We start from the raw sequence: 19,455 nt of genomic DNA, 5'->3' as shown, positions 1-19,455 counted from the left end.
CTGCAGTTTGGATAGTTTTCTAACAGATTACCTTTTAATTTAATGATTTTGGATTTATATTTATTTTCTCTAGCATGGAAATGCTTAATTTTGTTGTTGTTGTTCTCCTAATTCAGTCTCAAAAGCACTCTGAATGATTTGGATTTTGAGCTAGATAAGTAGGATATAAACAAGGATGTTAATGCATTTACTACCACCCTGTGGCTTGTGATTTCTTTTGTAACCAGGAAGAACCATTCATAGTAAGTAATTTTCTGAAGAGTCAAGTTTTCTAATTATATAATTAGATTTCTGGGAAAAGAGAAAAGGCTTTAAAGCAAATATAAAACCTAACTGCATTCATAAGTAGTATAGTACAGTAGGGTTGTCATTATTTATTGCAGACAGAAGATGTTGACCTAGTTAAACAAAAAAAGTAACTGAGACGAAAATAACCAGGTTGCAAGTGAATGCACCTTTGAGATGTTCTCACAGCAGTGCTCATCAAATGCAAAAAAACATAAACAAAATCAAAACTCAAGAGTGATGTCAAAATAAACAATGGAGACATGCACGACAAAAGGCAAAAGTGGGAAATGAATGGCACTCCATTTGGAAGAGAAAACTCAAGAATGTCTCTCAATCATTTAATTTTGCTAACAAGCTTGTTAAGCTGTCCTCAAACACAGGAAATTCAAAGCAGGGTGAAATTAATGATGAGAAAAGATGAGATAAGAATAAGGACAATGCATTTATACATGGGAGGTTACAGAGTTTTCGTTTGTTCTAAAAGTTATTTTTGCGTGTGGACATTTAACAAACAGCATGTTTTAACAGCTGACCCCCTATAGCCTTAGAATCAGAGATTCAACATCTGTCAGAGATTACCCCATATCTAATGTGAGTAATGAATAAGTTGCTACTAGTTACAGAAACTTTTTTCCTATTTTTGCACGAGCACACATTTGTTTTTAAGAAAATAAACTTTTCCTAAGTTTCTTTAAAACTTCTCAGAAGTTTTAAATATGCGACACATATTTCCACACCCCACCCACATTTAAATTAGTTCACTTTAAATACAACCTAGGCACACACACTATTTTGTATTATCATATATGAAACCTAGTTTTAAAATGCTTTGGTCCACCAGTTTGTAACAGGATTCCTGGGAACTTTTGCTAAGGCAGAAATTTAGGTTAATATAGACATTCAGAAAAGTTCAGCCTCTGCAGGACTCCTTTCTTTTGGAACAGAAACAAAGGCAGATGGATGATTTAATACGTACATTTAGGAAAAAAACTGGCCCAACCTGACCTCACGTTTGTCTTTGGAAACTTTCGAATTTGCTTTTTTGAATATGGGACAACAGTATGAAACATCTAAGTTTTATTATATGATATATTTCTTGAAAAACTTTGATTTTCAGTTTGTGTGTCACTCTTATTTTACCAGTGTACAGTGTGATAAACATCAAAGAACCAAACTTCCAAATCTGAACAGATTTTAAATCATTTATCTACTATAAAATAGATTAAGGAGATCATGCTTCACTAATATTGTAAAAGCAATATGGATCTCCATCTCAAAAGGTGCTCAAAATATATTTTAGTAATTACCTAACCCTGAATGTTTAAATAACGTATTTATTCTGGTTTGTTTCTGGATAAGAGATATCCCCTTCAACCAAGATTATGTTTCATTTACTTAAGAAGAAATACTCTTGTCCAAAAATTTGTGCAGCTGTGCAAAATGTGATCATGACTTTCATTACATTATATTTATGCTAAGCTCATGTGAATAGTTACTTGTGAATAAAAAAGTATAAACTTTGAGTTAAATTATGCACAAAATAACAACATCAGTATTAAAATACTTTTCCCCCCCAGATCTTGTTCTGGAAAATAATTCATAGGGCAATTTGAGTAGAATTTCACATGACTCTGTAAGTGTCTTCAGACAACACTGGCTTCCTCAGCTAGAAAATGGAGATTAGGACGCACGCCCCTAGAATTGAGCACAACCAGACACCTAATAATAATAATAATAATAATAATAATAATAATAATAATAATAATAATAATAATGATGATGATGATGATGATGATGATGATGATGATGATGATGATGGTGATGATGAAGAAGAAATGTGCTAAGCACATTTGATTTGTGCTTAGATTGTAAGCCGCCCTGATATAAATGGGATTAAAATAAAAAAATAAAGAAGAAGAAGAAGGAGGAGGAGGAGGAGGAGGAGGAGGAGGAGGAGGAGGAGGAGGAGGAGGAGAAGAAGAAGAAGAAGAAGAAGAAGAAGAAGAAGAAGAAGAAGAAGAAGAAGAAGAAGAAGAAGAAGTAGTTGTTGGAAGGGACCTTGGAGGTCATCTAGTCCAACCCCCTGCTCAGGCAGGAAACCCTATACCATTTCAGACAAATGGCTGTCCAGTCTCTTCTTAAAAACTTCCAGTGTTGGAGCATTCACCACTTCTGGAGGCAGGTTGTTCCACTGGTTAGTTGTTCTAACTGTCAGGAAGTTTCTCCTTAGTTCTAGGTTGCTTCTCTCCTTGACTAGTTTCCATCTGTTGCTTCTTGTCCTGCTTTCAGGTGCTTTGGAGAATAGCTTGGTTCCCTCTTCTTTGTGGTAGCCCCTGGGATATTGGAACACTGCTATCATGTCACCCCTCACCCTTCTCTTCATTAAACTAAAAAGGTAAAGGTAAAGGTTCCCCCGCACATGCGTGCTAGTCGTTTCCAACTCTAGGGGCCGGTGCTCATCTCCGTTTCAAAGCCGAAGAGCCAGCGCTTGTCCGAGGACATCTCCGTGGTCATGTGGCCGGCATGACTGGACGCCAAAGGCGCACGGAACGCTGTTACCTTCCCACCGTAGTGGTCCCTATTTTTCTACTTGCATTTTTACGTGCTTTCGAACTGCTAGGTTGGCAGAAGCTGGGACGAGTAACAGGCGCTCACTCTGTTACGCGGCACTCGGGATTCGACCCGCCAAACTGCCGACCTTATGATCGACAAGCTCAGCGTCCTAACCCACTGAGCCACCGCGTCCCTTATTCATTAAACTACACATACCCAATTCCAGCAGCCATTCCTTACATGTTTTAGTCTCCAGACCTCTAATCATCTTTGCTGCGCTTCTCTGTACTCTTTCTAGAGTCTCGACATCTTTTTACATCGTGGTGACCAAAACTGGATGCAGTATTCCAGGTGTGGCCTTACCAAGGCATTGTAAAGTGGTATTAGTACTTCACGTGATCTTGATTCTATCCTTCTGTTAATGCAGCCTAGCACTGTGTTGGCTTTTTTGGCAGCTGCAGACAACACCAAGCTGACACGAATAGCCAATACTCCAGAAGATAGGCTTAAGATACAGGAGGATCTGGACAGACTTGAACACTGGGCACTATCTAACAAAATGAAATTCAATGGTGAAAAAAGTAAGGTTCTACATTTAGGCAGGAAAAATCAAATGCACAGGTATAGTATAGGTGCTACCTTGCTCAATAGTAGTAACTGTGAGAGAGATCTCGGAGTCCTAGTGGACAATCACTTAAATATACCTGTACCTTTTTTTTCTTCAGGTTACTAAAAGGTAAAGGTTCCCCCGCACATGTGTGCTAGTCATTTCCAACTCTAGGGGCCGGTGCTCATCTCCGTTTCAAAGCCGAAGAGCCAGCGTTTGTCCGAGGACGTCTCCGTGGTCATGTGGCCGGCATGACTAGACGCCAAAGGCACATGGAACGCTGTTACCTTCCCACCATAGTGGTCCCTATTTTTCTACTTGCATTTTTACGTGCATTCGAACTGCTAGGTTGGCAGAAGTTGGGACGAGTAACAGGTGCTCACTCTGCTACGCGGCACTCAGGATTCGACCCGCCAAACTGCCGACCTTCTGATCGACAAGCTCAGCGTCCTAACCCACTGAGCCACCGCGTCCCTTCAGGTTACTAGTAGTTCTTAATTTCCAACCTGTTTTGCAATGACCATTCAAAGTTAAAAGGCCTCAAAAAGAGTGCCTTACACCCCGTAAAGCACTTCCGGCCATTGTAAAGCATCACCCACACCCCTCACCATGGCCCCATTAACATATTTTGGGCACTTGGCAAACAGCTCACATTTATGACTGGCTGCAGTTTCTCATGATCACATGACTGTGATTTCCAATGCTTTTTGCCAGTTTCTGGCAAAAAATTGATTTGGGAGAATGGAATGGTAACAACCATGTGACTCTTTTAACAACCACATGATTCAGACTTATAACTCTGTGATTCACTTAACAGCCATTGTAAAAACGCTAACAAAAATTGGGTCTGGTCATGTAAGTGCCTCAACCTACAACCACAATGAAATATTCCAGTGCCAACTATGGTCGTAAGACCTGCAAAGCCCTATAGTTCTGGTACATGAAAACTAGGAAAATAAAACTGAAATAAAACCGGGACTCCCTGAGAGCTGAATATGATTTTAAAAAATGCTCTCTCTCTCTCTCTGAAAAACCTTTGGAAGAGACCTCTGGAATCATGATGAAGCATCCACATTTAGTATACCGGTATATTTTTTCTGAACAAACTGTAATGAAGGAAAACCTAAAGAAGGTGAAAGCTCAATAGAGGCCCCTAAAGGTAAAACCACATCCCTTCTAGATAATGCCTGTTGTTACATTTTATAATTTAATGTGACTATCTTCCTTGCAAAAACTGGTTTAAAAAGTTTGGTTCAGAAGATTAGTTTTATCTTCTGAACCAAACTTTTTAAACCAGTTTTTGCAAGGACTTAATGGCAAATTCTTTTGTCACACAGGAGCCAATACAGAGGGCAAAACTATGGAATTTTAAATTAAAACGTTTACCACAGATAAAACAGAAATGCTAATTTAAAATGTCTTTACAATACTAATACTACCTCCTCATCTGTATTGTAAAAGACCAAGAAATGTTTTTGCAGCAATGAAGGTTTGTGGCCATCAAAAAATAGTTATAATGTCATAGCACGCAAAATTATTAGTTTGGCGGGAAAATGATCTTATTAGTTAACAGTTTACTTATTACAAAAATCTGTACAGAACTGCAAGCTAGGCAAAGTTTCATTTAAAACTTGACAAAAAGGCACTGAGTGAACAAGACAGGCAGTCTTTGACTTACAACCTTTAGTTTAATGATTATTAAGTTACAGTGGCATTGAAAAAAGTGACCATTACCTTATGACTAGTGCAATGTCTCCATGGCAACTGGCATGTGTTCATATATGACAGCTGCAGTACCCTGGGGTCATGTGATTGCCATTTATGACCTTACCAATTGGTTTCCAACAAGCAAAGTCAATGGGGAAAACCAGATTCACTGGCTTGAATCACAACTGCAGGATTCACTAAACAACTGTAGTGATTTGCTTAACAACTGTGGCAAAAAAAGATTGTAAAATGAGTGAGATTCATTTAACAACTTCCTTGCTTGACAATAAAAATTCTGGTCCCAGTTATGGGCATAAGTTGAGGACTACTTATAGAGAAATTGCGAACTTGGAACAGGTTGCCAGAAGCAAAATTCTTGAAAAATTGTCCTACTAAAGGCAAAAACATTTAGTTCTAGAAATTCCATATATATAGTTCTATATTTAAACATACAAATGAACAACTATATTATACAGGGAGATCTTGACTTAGCAGACCTGGATGAAATGATTACATCAGTGGTAAAAATTATAAGTTATATCACTTGCACAATAGAAATAATAAGTGTGGTGAAACAATGCACAAATGAAGTAATTTGTGTCAGCTGCATAATAATATCATTGCAAATAACAAACTCTCCAATTTACAGAACAATTGGGAATAATGAATATTTCCTCCTCCCTACTGGTCTGTTAAATCAAGGTTTCACTGTATTATTTTTTCTAGATTTAATGCGTTACATAGCAGGATGACAGCTTTGAAGTAAATATATTTTGCTTGTAATTGTGAAAATCTTCTCCAGAAATCAAGCCACTTTTTAATACTTCTGAATTCCACAGATAATCATGGACAGTTATACAAACAAAAGATGTGCATGCATAGTGACTGAGATGCAATACTGAAAGGGTCCCAGTGCCATCACACAAATCTCAGAGGGTTCCCTCGTCTTGAATACTGCAGGCAAGGCTGGTCACCACATCTTAAAAAAGACAAACAGGAGAAAAAATAGGATGATCCAGAGACGGATGATGAAAATGATAAGAAAGATGAAGAGACTTCTGTGAAAAGAGATTGAAAAGATTAGAGTTGTTTGGTTTAGAGTGTAGACAAAATGAGAGCAGATTTGAAATAAATGCTTATCTCACGTGAACTGTACCCAATGAGTGCTGCTTCTCCATTTGCAGAAAGGTGACCTGAAATTTTTAAAATCTGTGTCATATTCCTCTAAATCTCAAAGGGTTTCTAAAAGGTGAGTAGGCAATAACATGGATAAGGAGAAGAAGTAAACATGGACAAAACAGATGAAAGAACAGGCTATTTTGGCCTGGCCTCAGGTGTGATAGAAACTGAGGAGAAAAGGAATGGTGAACAAGTAGTTTGATCTCCAGGAGCTTCTAGAAGAGCTAATGGCTCATGCAGGCCTAACAACTCAGGCACAAATACCCAAAAACAATACATGGAAGATGGGATTAAGCATGCATCACATAATTCACGGGTGTCAAACTCAATTGCATCATGTGACATACTGTGACGTATTGCAACATTTTTTTGACTTTGTAGAGCTGGGGTGGGCATGGCCTGTGCGTGATGCATCCGGCCCATGGGCCACCAGTTTGACACCCCTGATATAATTCAACTGAGGAATTCACATTTATAGAATGTGGAAATAGCCAACACTTTAAACAGCAACAAGAATGAGAAATTCATGGAAGATTGGTGTCTCAGGGGCTACTAGTTTCAACTACCCTTTATAATCTCCAGAATCCTGAGCAATGTAACTTAAACACCTGCTAAGAAGCAATGCTAAAGGTGGACTACAATATCTGTGTGCCTTCCCAGATGAACATGGCTAGTTTTATTTAGGCTTAACATCCTTAAGCTGTTTCCTAGAACACTGCTCCATTTATCTCTTGGCTTGATACACCTATGTAGAGAAGCACAAAATATACTGAAGCTGAAACATCTCATTCCAATTTGAAACAAGCTGTTTCCAATCTCAGAGGTAAATTTCTGAGTCAAGGTGTTTCAAACTCAAATTGTTTCAGATTGGAAGCATTTTCTACATGTTTACTCCTGATGACCACTCTTTGCAGTAAAAATCAATTTGATGACACACATGCAATGACATTACACAAATGCTGTGATTATGTATTTCTATCCTAATACAACTACAAAAATCACGGCAATTCTGCAATGATATCATGATGCACATTTCATCATTTGCCTGCTCTGTCATGGATACTCATTGTCCCAAATCTATCAACTTTGCAGAATGAAAATCTTTATACCTGTGATAGTCACTGTGTACACAGAGTTCCACTGCTAGTTTATACAAAGGAAGAATGAGTATTCTCTCAGTCATTATAGGACTACTTCCTCAATGCTGGGAGCGAGATTGTGATTGGAACTGCTGGAATAATATTTGGATGGCACACCACCTCCTTCTTCTTCTCCTCACTTCCACAATAAGATTTATTGTTTAATTTAATTTAATTTAATTTATTAATATTTCTATACCGCCCTTCTCCCGAAGGACTCAGGGCGGTGTACAGGGCAAGAATAAAACACAGAATTACAAAAGTTAAAAAAGTAATTAAATAAATGCCCATTAAAAACAGTTAATACATAATAAAAACCCCAATAAAATGACAGTAAAAACCCCACCAATCCCCCCTCAGGCCAGGCCGGCTTGTTCAAACAAGTATGTTTTTAGATCGCGGCGAAAGGAGCGAAGATCGGGCGCCGTCCGGAGCTCAACCGGTAACTGGTTCCATAGTTCCGGGGCGCCCACAGAGAAGGATCTCCCCCTGGGGGCCACCAATCGACATTCTCTGACCGGTGGCACCCTGAGGAGGCCCTCTCTGTGGGAACGCACAGGGCGGAGGGAAGTTGATGCCGGCAGCAGGTGTTCCCTAAGGTACTCCGGACCCCTGCCATGTAGGGCTTTAAACACCATTACTAGTACCTTGAATCTCACCCGGAAGACAACTGGTAACCAATGCAGCTCATGGAGCAGAGGTGTGACATGGGAGTATCGGGAGACTCCCAACACAACTCTCACGGCTGCATTCTGTACCAGTTGGAGCCTCCGGGTGGTCCTCAAGGGAAGCCCCATGTAGGCATTTAGGCACAAGAACAATGTGCTCTAGATATTACTTTTTTCCCCTGACACACTACATACACATACTGTGCTTCAATTCTGACTTATTGTATTGGAAGTATGCAAATGCTATGCTGTGTAAACTATACTTTATTGTACAGTGCAGTAGTTCTCAACCTTTTATTTGCTGTAGACCCATTTTAAATACCTGTTGTGACCATGGACCATGGCCTGAGTCCCCAAGGTTTAAGATTTAAATCATAACATTTCTTCAAGCCATCACAGACCCCCTGTGATGACATCATGGTCCCCAAGTATCCACAGACCACAGGTTGAGAACCACTGGCATAATGTGTTGCGCAAATGCAACCATGATTTGTAACCAAAATTATGGCTTACTGTGCTATGTGAATCCAGCTTCTTTGCCTCTGATAAGTATTATTCCATTACATATAGAAAACTGGACTTCCTCATGTGACTATCCCAGGTGCTATCAATAACACAACCAGCAGAATTACTACAGTGTTTCCAACACTTTTCCATGGAATTGCTAATGTATTTTTTCCACAAAAGCTGCTACAAGCTTTACAAGCTCTATGAATGACCATTATGCAACATATAATGGACAACCAATATGAGAGGGGGTCTATAGGAAAGACAGAGCCTGTCTGAGATGAATGATGGGCAATCCATAATTATAGCTTTTCCTTCTGAAACTTCCTGGTACAATACTAGTGTGTTTTTATTGCAAAGAAACACAGTTGAGGATTGTATTGAGAGAAAAAAAACTAGTAACATTTTTCCTATCATACTTAGGGATTTGTGATCCTCCTCCTTTGTCTACTCACAATCTAGAACAGGGGTCCTCAAACTTTTTAAACAGGGGGCCAGTTCATTGTCCTATAGTTTGAAAAAAATTAATGATTATAGAACAATGTAAAATCAAGTATAAAATGAAAAAATGAAACAAGAAAAATGAATTGGTTAATTATTTGAATGAATTTTTAAGTGAAGAAAATATACATTTCCAGTGACTCCACACATATTTTTGTTTGGGAATGCAACTGCTGGTTTTTCCACAAATAGTTTTTGAGTTGTGGGAAGATGGCAGAAGTTTTCCTCCCTCACTTGTTTAATGAGAATGTCCAATTTTACTTCAAATGCTTTCACATGTGAATGCATATCACAGATGAGCTTCCCCTTTCCTTGAAGATGCACATTGAAACTGTTGAGTAGCTCTGTTACATCTGTCAAAAAAGCAAGGTGCTATTTCCATTCAGCATTTCTTGCAGAGGTCTCTTGACCCAAACTAGGTAACATCAGCAATACCAGAAGAGAGGGGGTTTGTGGAATGGAGGAGAAGAGGAGAAGAAGGGCGTCTGTGGAGTCCTTGGTGCTCTCTGAGTGTGGTATCTTTCTTGCAGACATTTCATGACCCAAACTAGGTAACATCAGCAATGCCAGAAGAAGAGGGGTTTTGTGGAATGGAGGAGAAGAGGAGAAAGAGGGCGGCTGTAGAGACCTTGGTGCTCTCTGAGCTTGGTGGCTTTTTTGCAGACGTCTCATGATCCAAACTAGGTAACATGATCAGTTCACTTATTATCCCACTTTGGGTCCTGAAACGTCTGCAAGAAAACCACCATCCTCAGGACCCTTCATTTTAACTTGAGCCAGAAATATTCTCGATTGGCATTCCAGAACTTTCATCGCCTCAGCTCCACACAACCCCTCGCAACCCCGAAATAATCTTCCAGGAGGAAATTCTCCTCCTTTTTTCTCACTCACCCTGGCTGCCCCTTACAAATAGCTTGCCCTTTGCCCGCTCTCCTGAGACCTATAACCAGAGCCCCACTCCAGCAGCCCCACTCCGACCCTCACGGGGGTCAAGCCCACTCACTTGGAGCCGTCACCCTTGCCGCTGGATGGGTCCCTTGGCGATGGTGGGGGCTATGTTGAGGGCCGGTAGCACGTTTCCTCTTGGTATGGTGGCAGCGGCAGCAGTGGTGGAGGCTGGGGATCGCATTCTGTAGCGTAGTGAGAGACCCACCTCAGAAGCGAGGCCAAGGCTGCGAAGCCTAAACCTCTCAGTCCGGCCCTGAAGTAAAAATGCGAAGAGGCGAGAGGACACCAACTCGCCATCCCGCCATTGGCTGGGGCTCTCGCCGCCATACCACCCTCCCTCTCCTCACAATTGGACGGCTTGCCCGGGAGGTTGAGGCAGGCCAGATATAAAGACAGGGTGGGCTGCATGCGGCCCACGGGCCATAGTTTGAGGACCCCTGATCTAGAAAAACAGTTATCTGTTAAGGAAAGGCAGATAATCTTTGGCATTGCTAAGGAAGAGCAGCTTGGTCATGGTGAAGAGTATCATTAGAAAGCCAAGGATTAGAAGTTTCAGAAGATCTTTATAATCCAGGTAGTATACTATCCAATTGGCTCATACAGAAACCAATGTGCTTAAGTTTTTCCAGATTTCTCCAATAGAAAATCACATTCAGAAACCAACCTTATGATCTCCTCTACATGAAATCTGAGCCATTCCACTAAATTAAGGCTTCTTCTGCCACCCATATGATCCAAATGTATCTGGATGGGATTTCAGGCAAGCAGTTGGAGGCCGCCTTTATTAATTTATTTTAAAATGCTGCCTGCTTTATCAGATAGTCCTGTTTAGTACCTCTCTTTGATTACCATTCCTGGTGAGGTATGCAGAAATTAAGCGGCTTTTCCTCTATCACTTAAGATGTCAATGAATTTTAGTTAGTCCATATTTTAAGGACACTGACCTAATTCATACTTCTGAGATTGGAATGCAGTTTTTTTTTAATCCCATTTATATCCCGCCCTTCTCCGAAGACTCAGGGCGGCTTACAATTTAAAGCACAAATCAATGTGCTTAGCAATAGCCTTCATTCTATGTATATGCCTGCTTATTAGGGCTTTCGCCCCCCCCCCCAAGCGGCATTATTACAAAGTCAGCTTATTGCCCCCAACAATCTGGGTCCTCATTTTACCTACCTCGGAAGGATGGAAGGCTGAGTCAACCTTGAGCCTGGTGGGATGCAAACCTGCACTAATTGCAGGCAGCTGGTGTTACTTAAGGAGGCATTAGCCCACTGCTCCACCACTAAACTGCACACTTCCAAGTGTGGTTATTCAAGTAAAACATTGCTTTTTTAAAAAGAAAACACCCAAATTTTATGAATACATAAATTTATAAATCTACATACCAGTTGCACATATTAAGGAGAAGAGAACATTGTAGAAAATAGGTTCTTGAAATGTCTTTTAAAACTCACAAAATGTTACAGAAGACATTATGATTGAGCACAAAAATAGTGACATGCATACAAAATGGGGGATTGAGATTCATCTACAGCTTGAATGGACAGTTTCTGTTTCCCAGTTCTATATTCTTTGTAGTACACCAACGGGTACTGCTGATGAAAGTCTGATTACGAGACATTGTGCTGATGATGCAGGGATATAAATAGCCTAACAGCACAATCCTAAAAGGATTGCTTGATAAATAAACGGAAGTTCAGTGAAAAAAGGAAATATGCTTTTTCACAGGACCCTTAATGCGCATGTAAACATGTGCCTAGAATCCAGAAGGAACGGTGCCGCAATTGCCACTGAAAAGATGGTGTGTGTTTGGTCTTCACATTTTGACTGTCTTGAAAGTTAACAGTCTGTTATGCTACAAAAAGGGAAGAAAGCTACAGTTGCAATTGAATATATACATTGGTTGGTATTGGGATAGAAAAACATTTATTATCCCTTAAATACCCTGCTATGAATTCAGTGCTACAGATTTCTTTGTAGATGAGAATAAATTAAAAAAAGAACTTTACTTGTACTTTTACATTAATTTTTTATTTTACTCTCTTGTTTCCCCCCTCCCCACACACCTCTTCCATGTGTTTATTATGTTTGCCTTTTCTAATTTGCCAGGAACCGCACATATGATGGCTAAGATGACAGGGATCTAGGGATCATGATCTATAATACGTACTTAGTCAAAATTAGGAAATAGAACAATAAATCTTGCTATACCTCAGCAGGCCTTGTCTGGCCTCGGAATCTAAACTAAGTAAGGCCTGCTGAATATTAATATTAGGCTGGGGATTTTAAAAAAACCTAGGCAACAGTAAACTACTTTGGTACCGCGGTTAAGGAAACTGCATAGCTATGCCCATCAAGATCTGACTCAGTCTCATCTAATTTGTACACAAAACCAACTCTCAGACTTGGGCAAGTTACAATCATTTTTCAAAGCAACAAACCAACAAAACAACTTACAAAAATCTACAGTCACTTTCCAGGACAAGAAAAAAAAAGTGGGGAGGGGGAATAGGAAAGACCTGGGACCACTACTTTTATTTATAACAGAGAAAACACAGTTTCATCTTCTTCAAATATTAAGGCAATTATACTACTATTAGTAAAACCGATCAAGAAATGTACTTTCTATAATACATCTAATACAACACTTTGAAAAGGGAGGAGGTTTTGAACTCTATATAGAACTGCTTAAATGTATTGAATGATCATTGAGTAAAAAAAGAGATAGTACCGAAGTTCTAAAGACTAGGTCATCCATTATCCTCAAATGTCCTTACATGTATGGATAGTTCAAAGCTGGCCACTAGCCAACTGAAGTGCTGCAGCAGCCAATGCCACGCCTGAATTGAGCATGCATGCTTTTCATCCTGAACATCTGTATCTACGCCTCCCTTCAGAGATTCTTCTTTGATGATTTAAATCCTCACAGGGGGATAAAAACCCCAGTAACACGCATGCCCCAATGTTTAATGTATTCAAATTCTGTTAACGAAACAGTTTATTCTTGTACTTTAATATTTTATGCCTGGAGGTTTTGTGCTGAAATCCCAACTAATGCAAAGGGAAAAAAGTGATCCACTTACTCATCTAACTCCTCTTCATCTGTTCTTGATGTGTCAGCATAAAGATATTTGCTCATATCCACAGGTCGGATATTTTTCCTTTTGCTAGGTTGAGGAGGAGAGTCTTTGACAGGTAACAGGACCTCAGGTTCAGGGTCTGGCTCATCAAAAGGGTTGACGTACTGTACACTCTTTTCCTTAAAGGGGTTATATTCATCGCTGTCATCACAGTAGTGCTCTTGTTTGGATAATGAAGTCATCTTAATATTTGTTCCTACAGAGAGCACAATCAAGAGGTTGTGTCTTAATGGAGAAGGAGCTCTTCAATTCCTTCAGAACTCTAGTAGAATACAAAACAGTCCCCATCCCAAATTAATATTAATAAAATAAGAGGAGTGCCTTTAAAGTGTGTTGTAAATCATACAAACCAAAAAGGGAAAAAATAGCCAGACAATTCTTTGATGACTAGGCAAGTTAAAAAAAAAACAACTCAGAAATTTTATCAGTATTGAGAGAATCCTGATTTCCACAGGATCACCCATGCAATCCATAATAGTCATAATAACTGTTCAGGCCTAATCTGAAACAGTTACAGGTTCTACTAAAAAACAAGTTTTCCAAAAGGCAGATTGCAGAAGGCAGATCGCCATGTTTCCATTTCCATCTTTTGTGCATGCATTTTAAACAATAAATAAATGAAAAAGGGGGAAAGGTTTTGTTTGACTTTTGTTTCTAGTATGGTACAAAAATGTTAGCTTAACATTGTTATTCAGTACTGACCAGAGCAAAGAATTAGTCATATAGAAAAAGGAAATAGTCTTTGTTACAAATAATTCGCCTTTACTTTTTGTTCAACTGTTGAAAGTGAAATAACTCAAGTAGAAGTCCTGGCCAACTGCGATCCATTAAACCAAAAACAGATTAGTTATATATTGTAATTTTGTTATGTATCTGCTTCATAACCTCCCTTATTTTTTGCTCTCCCAAATAGAAAAAAATGCAACATACTGCTCTGGCCAGGTGACTCAGAAATCATTCAGATTTGATATATCTCTGAAACAATTAACTAAAGAAATGTACCGATAATCTACTTCAAAAACCGGCTTAGGATCATACAAATTCAACTCACATACAATCCATTCATTTCATCTTTATAGTTAATCTGCCTCTATGGCCGCATATCTAGTCCTGCACCTGAGTTGCCGGGCATATGAAATTCAAGTACATTCAGTAACAGAGATAGATTCTAGAACATCAATTTAAAATAGAACCAATTCTAGAGTCATATTTCAGAATATCAAGCTCCATTAATAAAGAATATGTGGAATTCTACAGATGAAATCTTGATACTCAATTCATAATATTTATGACAAATATGGCTTAAAGGAAGAACACAAGAATCATTTATACAAAAATGAAGTAATCAGTTGATTAATTACAGAAGTCTAAGTGCTAGAGATGCAATAGTTATTATTTCAAAAAGCATCTGAAAGAAAAGAGAAGCTCCAGATTAAGCAAGTCATCCAAGACATGAAATGAATACCGAAAAGTGATGCAGATTTTTTAAAACAAAACAAAACAATATGAAAACAAAAAAGAATGGGAAGCAGGAAAGAGAAGGGTGTTCAAAAAGAAACTGCATATTTAAACAATCAACCTCTTGTAACATTTAGCACTTATATTGTTCTTTTAATCTTCAAAATTCTTTAGAAACATTAACTAATTAATCTAAATCCTTCTGTCAAATGTACATACAGCAGAACACTGGGATGTATTACTAATCCAAGACACAGCTAAAAGGGAAATACTGCTGCTGTTTAGAGTAGTTAAGCCTCCCTTAAGTACTACAGAGTAACAAAGTTAGCTTAGAAGCATTAGCTAGAACCTTCCCTAACCGTCAGCCTCATAGTTTATGAGCCAGTAAGTTTAATAACACACAGCACTTCAGACGAACCTCTCCAGCCACTGTAACTCATGCAGATACCAGTAACTATATCTACTGTCAGAAACATCCAATGTCCAGAAAAAACAAACACTGAACACAGATGAGGATGTTCCATGGTAGAATAAGACTCACACTAGGGACTCTATATATGCATGCCCTTTTTCTCCAATATCAACCTTATGTGTCTGATGTTGGAGGCTGCTCTTCTATTGGAAAGCCTGAGATTTAAAACTATCTAGAGGCTTGATAGTTAGATATTACACTCAACAATTAGAACATTGCAGAACACAATATGGTTGTATCGTGATCATAATTCATACCTTGGTATTTATCATTTCAGAAAGAAGCAAAGAATTGCCTCAATCCCACACTTGATCTTGCAATAGCAAGAAAGTGTTCATTCATCCTTGCTGTTTTACATAAACCTCACCTCTGCTTTTTTATATTCATCTTTCTAGTATAATGTTAGGGGTGAGGTTCTCTAGTGGAATGGGGGTAACTATGCAGATAGCTGTCCACATGTGACAAGATGGGCAGCAAATTAATTTAATGAACAATAATACGTTTTAAAAAACAGTAAATAATAATTTCCAGCCTAACCAATAAAGCACTATGGAATAAAGAGAGAATTAGTATAGCCTGAAAGCTATAGAGAGCCACTGAACTAAACTATATCTAAAGAATGGCTTGTTCGATTCATGTCTTGAAGATCTTCAAAGAGGGAAAGCTCACATCTCTGTGGGTAGCTGGATTGTACTGTCAAATTGTTCTCAAAACATTTTTCTTACTATAAAACTTAAATCTAGTTTTTTCTGGTTTCAGACCATTACATCTAATCTTGCCCACTAAGGAAGTTGAGAAGTTGCACAGTGCTTCAAAAAGAAGATATTCGGACCAATAACTTTTGCAGGCTCTGCAACCAGTGACCTATTAGGCTTTGATGATCTGAAGGAGAAGCCATTATGACTTCAGTGTCATAAACAGAATCTCTCTCTTCTGTTTTAGACTGATACTTGGTATAAATCTCTGCAAAATGATCCAACCCAGGCAACTGATGAATCTTGGTGATTTCCTAAATGCACCTGGGGATTTGCTACTTCATGTGAAGTAGGATGAAGATGTGATTCTGTTAATGCAGGAATACAGAATCAGATTACCATTGCCATTATTATCCATAAGAGCCCTTTACTCCTGTGCAATTAGATCACTCCCAAAGTTTATTAGAGAGCTGAGAATATTGAAGTAGAAGGGGCAACATATGGACCACAAAAAAGAGAAACTCTCAGGATAGATCAAAATAAAGAGTCCATCTGAAGATCCACTTGAACGTCTGCTCAAGGTCTGTGGAGGTAGCAAAAAAGTGCTTACTTCTGTATCTCCCCTGTATCTGCACAAAACAGACCAACATAGCTTTTCTTTACTAAATGGTAATTCCTCTGACAAAATATTGGAAGAATGCAACTGGAACAGTGAACAGCAGTTTACAATTCTGTGCAGATAAAGTCGAATGGATCGATTACAACTTTTCAGTTAAGCTACAGACAAGACATAGGGATGAAAGCTCAGCAACTATTTGTCCTCTTATTTAGGATCCTTCTCAGGTTTCAAGTCTGCAAATCAGCTGTGAGGAATAAGGACCACTACTAATCCTTTTTCTTTTTTCAGCATGTTAAACCTGCTGGCTCAGGAATTCTGGGAGTTGAAGTCCATGAGTCATAAAAGAGCCGAGGTTGCCTACCCCTGGTCTAAAGGAAGCAAAGATAAGAACTTTGTTAAAGAAATCCTCTATTGAGCTGGGTGAACTTATACTTACATCTAAAATGTTTTATTTGTATGTAAAGTGATTGAGAATACAGTGGCTTCACAACTCAAGGGTCATCTGAATGGTATGGATTTGCTGGATCCAAGTCATTTGAGATTTTGACTGGAATGATAATGAAAACAATTCTTCTGAACTACTCAGTAGCTTTTAATATTATTGATCATGGTATCCTTCTTGATGGATTGGGACTTACTTGTTTTACTGTGGGTTCAGTCCTTCCAATAACGCCACCACCACCACCAACAACAATAAAGTTGGAAGGGACCTTGGAGGTCATCTAGTCCAACCCCCTACTCAGGCAGGAAACTCTATAACCATTTCAGACAAATGGCTGTCTAGTGTCTTCTTAAAAACTTCCAGTGTTGGAGCATTCACCACTTCTGGAGGCAGGTTATTCCATTGGTTAATTGTTCTGTCAGGAAGTTTTTCCTTAATTCTAGGTTGCTTCTCTCCTTGATTAGTTTCTATCTGTTGCTTCTTGTCTTGCCTTCAGGCGCTTTGGAGAATAGCTTGACTCCCTCTTCTTTGTGGCAGCCCCTGAGATATTGGAACACTGCTATCATGTCCCCCCTCACCCTTCTCTTCATTATACTAGACATACCCAATTCCAGGAACCGTTCCTTATGTTTTAGCCTCTAATCATATTTGTTGCTCTTCTCTGTACTCTTTCTAGAGTCTCAACATCTTTTTTACATCGTGGTGACCAAAACTGGATGCAGTATTCCAAGTGTGGCCTTACCAAGGCATTGTAAAGCGTTATTAATACTTCATGTGATCTTGATTCTACCCCTCTGTTAATGCAGCCTAGCACTCTGTTGGCTTTTTTGGCAGCTGCAGCATATTGCTGGCTCATATCTAAGTGATTGTCTACTAGGACTCCGAGATCCCTCTCACAGATGCTACTATTCAGCAAGGTACCACCTATACTATACCTGTACATTTGGTTTTTCCTGCCTAAATGTAGAACCTTACTTTTTTCACCACTGAATTTCATTTTGTTAGATAGCGGCCAGTGTTCAAGATCGTCCTGTATCTTAAGCCTATCTTCTGGAGTGTTGGCTATTCCTGCCAGCTTGGTGTCATCTGCAAATTTGATGAGTTCCCCATCTATCCTCTCGTCCAAATCGTTGATGAAGATGTTGAAGAGCACAAGGCCCAGAACAGAGCCCTGGGGCACCCCGCTACACACTTCCCTCCATGTAGATGCGGTTCCATTGAGGATCACACACTGAGTATTTTCCAGAAGTTCAAAAAGGTTTGTGTTGCCTATAATGCTGTGGGCAAAATCATCTGGGAGTTTGGAATGGGGTGCCAAAGGAAAAAGCGTGAGCAATTAGACAGCATTCATGATTTTATCAAGGGTTGGTTTTGCTAAATAATAATAAGTTTGCATAAACTACTGCTTAAAAACAATAAACAAACAAAAGAAGAACAATTCTCATCATGGCTTTTATATTAACAGTTTATTCCATCTTTTTTTTTGGGGGGGGCAGTTCTTCTGGTGCAGGTTCCTAATCTAGTTGCTTTACTGTGAATGTATATTTGTATAGGTAAACTATATAATTGTTCATATATTTATGAATCGTGTTTACTAAAGTGCAACTTTTAGTACACACTTAAAATAGAGTTAAATCAAACACTAAATAACTTTAAAGTATTGGTTATTATTCCCAGGACTTAAAATATTATATAAGCTTTTATTAAATTATCCAGGCATGTCTAGAAGAAGAAAAATGATTTGATCAAACAGTGACCTAAAAGGCTACTTCAGATTGAAGAATTCCATCATTAAGCTACACCTTAAGCAAGCTATGGTTGAATCTTTAAGTTGAAAATTATTGGCACATAAGTAACATCAAAGGGGATGTGGTGGCTCAGTGGGTTAGGACGCTGAGCTTGTCGATCAGAAGGTCGGCAGTTTGGCGGGTCGAATCCCGAGTGCCGCGTCACAGAGTGAGCGCCTGTTACTTGTCCCAGCTTCTGCCAACCTAGCAGTTCGAAAGCACGTAAAAATGCAAGTAGAAAAATAGGGACCACTACGGTGGGAAGGTAACAGCGTTCCGTGCGCCTTTGGCATCTAGTCATGCCGGCCACATGACCACGGAGACGTCCTTGGACAAGCGCTGGCTCTTTGGCTTTGAAACAGAGATGAGCACCGGCCCCTAGAGTTGGAAATGACTTAGCATGCATGTGCCGGGGAACCTTTACCTTTAAGTAACATCAAATAAACTTTTAGAAAATGAGAAGTAGGAAGTACACGTAGTTTGTGATCTTGCCACAAAGTATAGCACAATCCAAAGACTATATATGGCAAAATTAAATACCTTCAATGTCAGTGTCTCCAAAAGGATTCAGCTCTGATCTATCAGAATCTACAAAGGGATTTGATCTTGAATTTGCCAAATCTTGCTCCTCTTCATCCAGAAAACTAAGCTTGTTGATAAGTTCTAAGAAACCAAACAAAATACCTTTCAGTACACATTTTATACTTTCATTTAGGATTAAACATAGAATGCTTAAACAATC

At 39.0% G+C, this 19,455-nt stretch overlaps 1 protein-coding gene across 8 annotated transcripts in view; it reads right to left on the bottom strand.

Annotated features, from left to right (window-relative positions):
* The window catches only part of EHBP1 (EH domain binding protein 1), a 304,632-nt gene that overhangs the window by 163,561 nt on the left and 121,616 nt on the right, over positions 1-19,455 (bottom strand). For all 8 annotated transcript variants that reach the window (XM_081344185.1, XM_081344189.1, XM_081344187.1 and 5 more), the window contains 2 exons: positions 19,254-19,376; positions 13,184-13,436 (listed from right to left, as the gene is read on the bottom strand). In XM_081344185.1, the coding sequence (XP_081200311.1) occupies positions 13,184-13,436; positions 19,254-19,376 (376 nt within the window). The remainder of the gene's footprint in view (positions 1-13,183; positions 13,437-19,253; positions 19,377-19,455) is intronic.

The sequence above is a fragment of the Vipera berus genome (genome assembly GCF_964194415.1).
Source record: "Vipera berus genome assembly, chromosome: 1".
In the NCBI taxonomy this organism is placed as follows: Eukaryota; Metazoa; Chordata; class Lepidosauria; order Squamata; family Viperidae; genus Vipera; species Vipera berus.
This window is presented reverse-complemented; position numbering and strand designations above follow the sequence as displayed.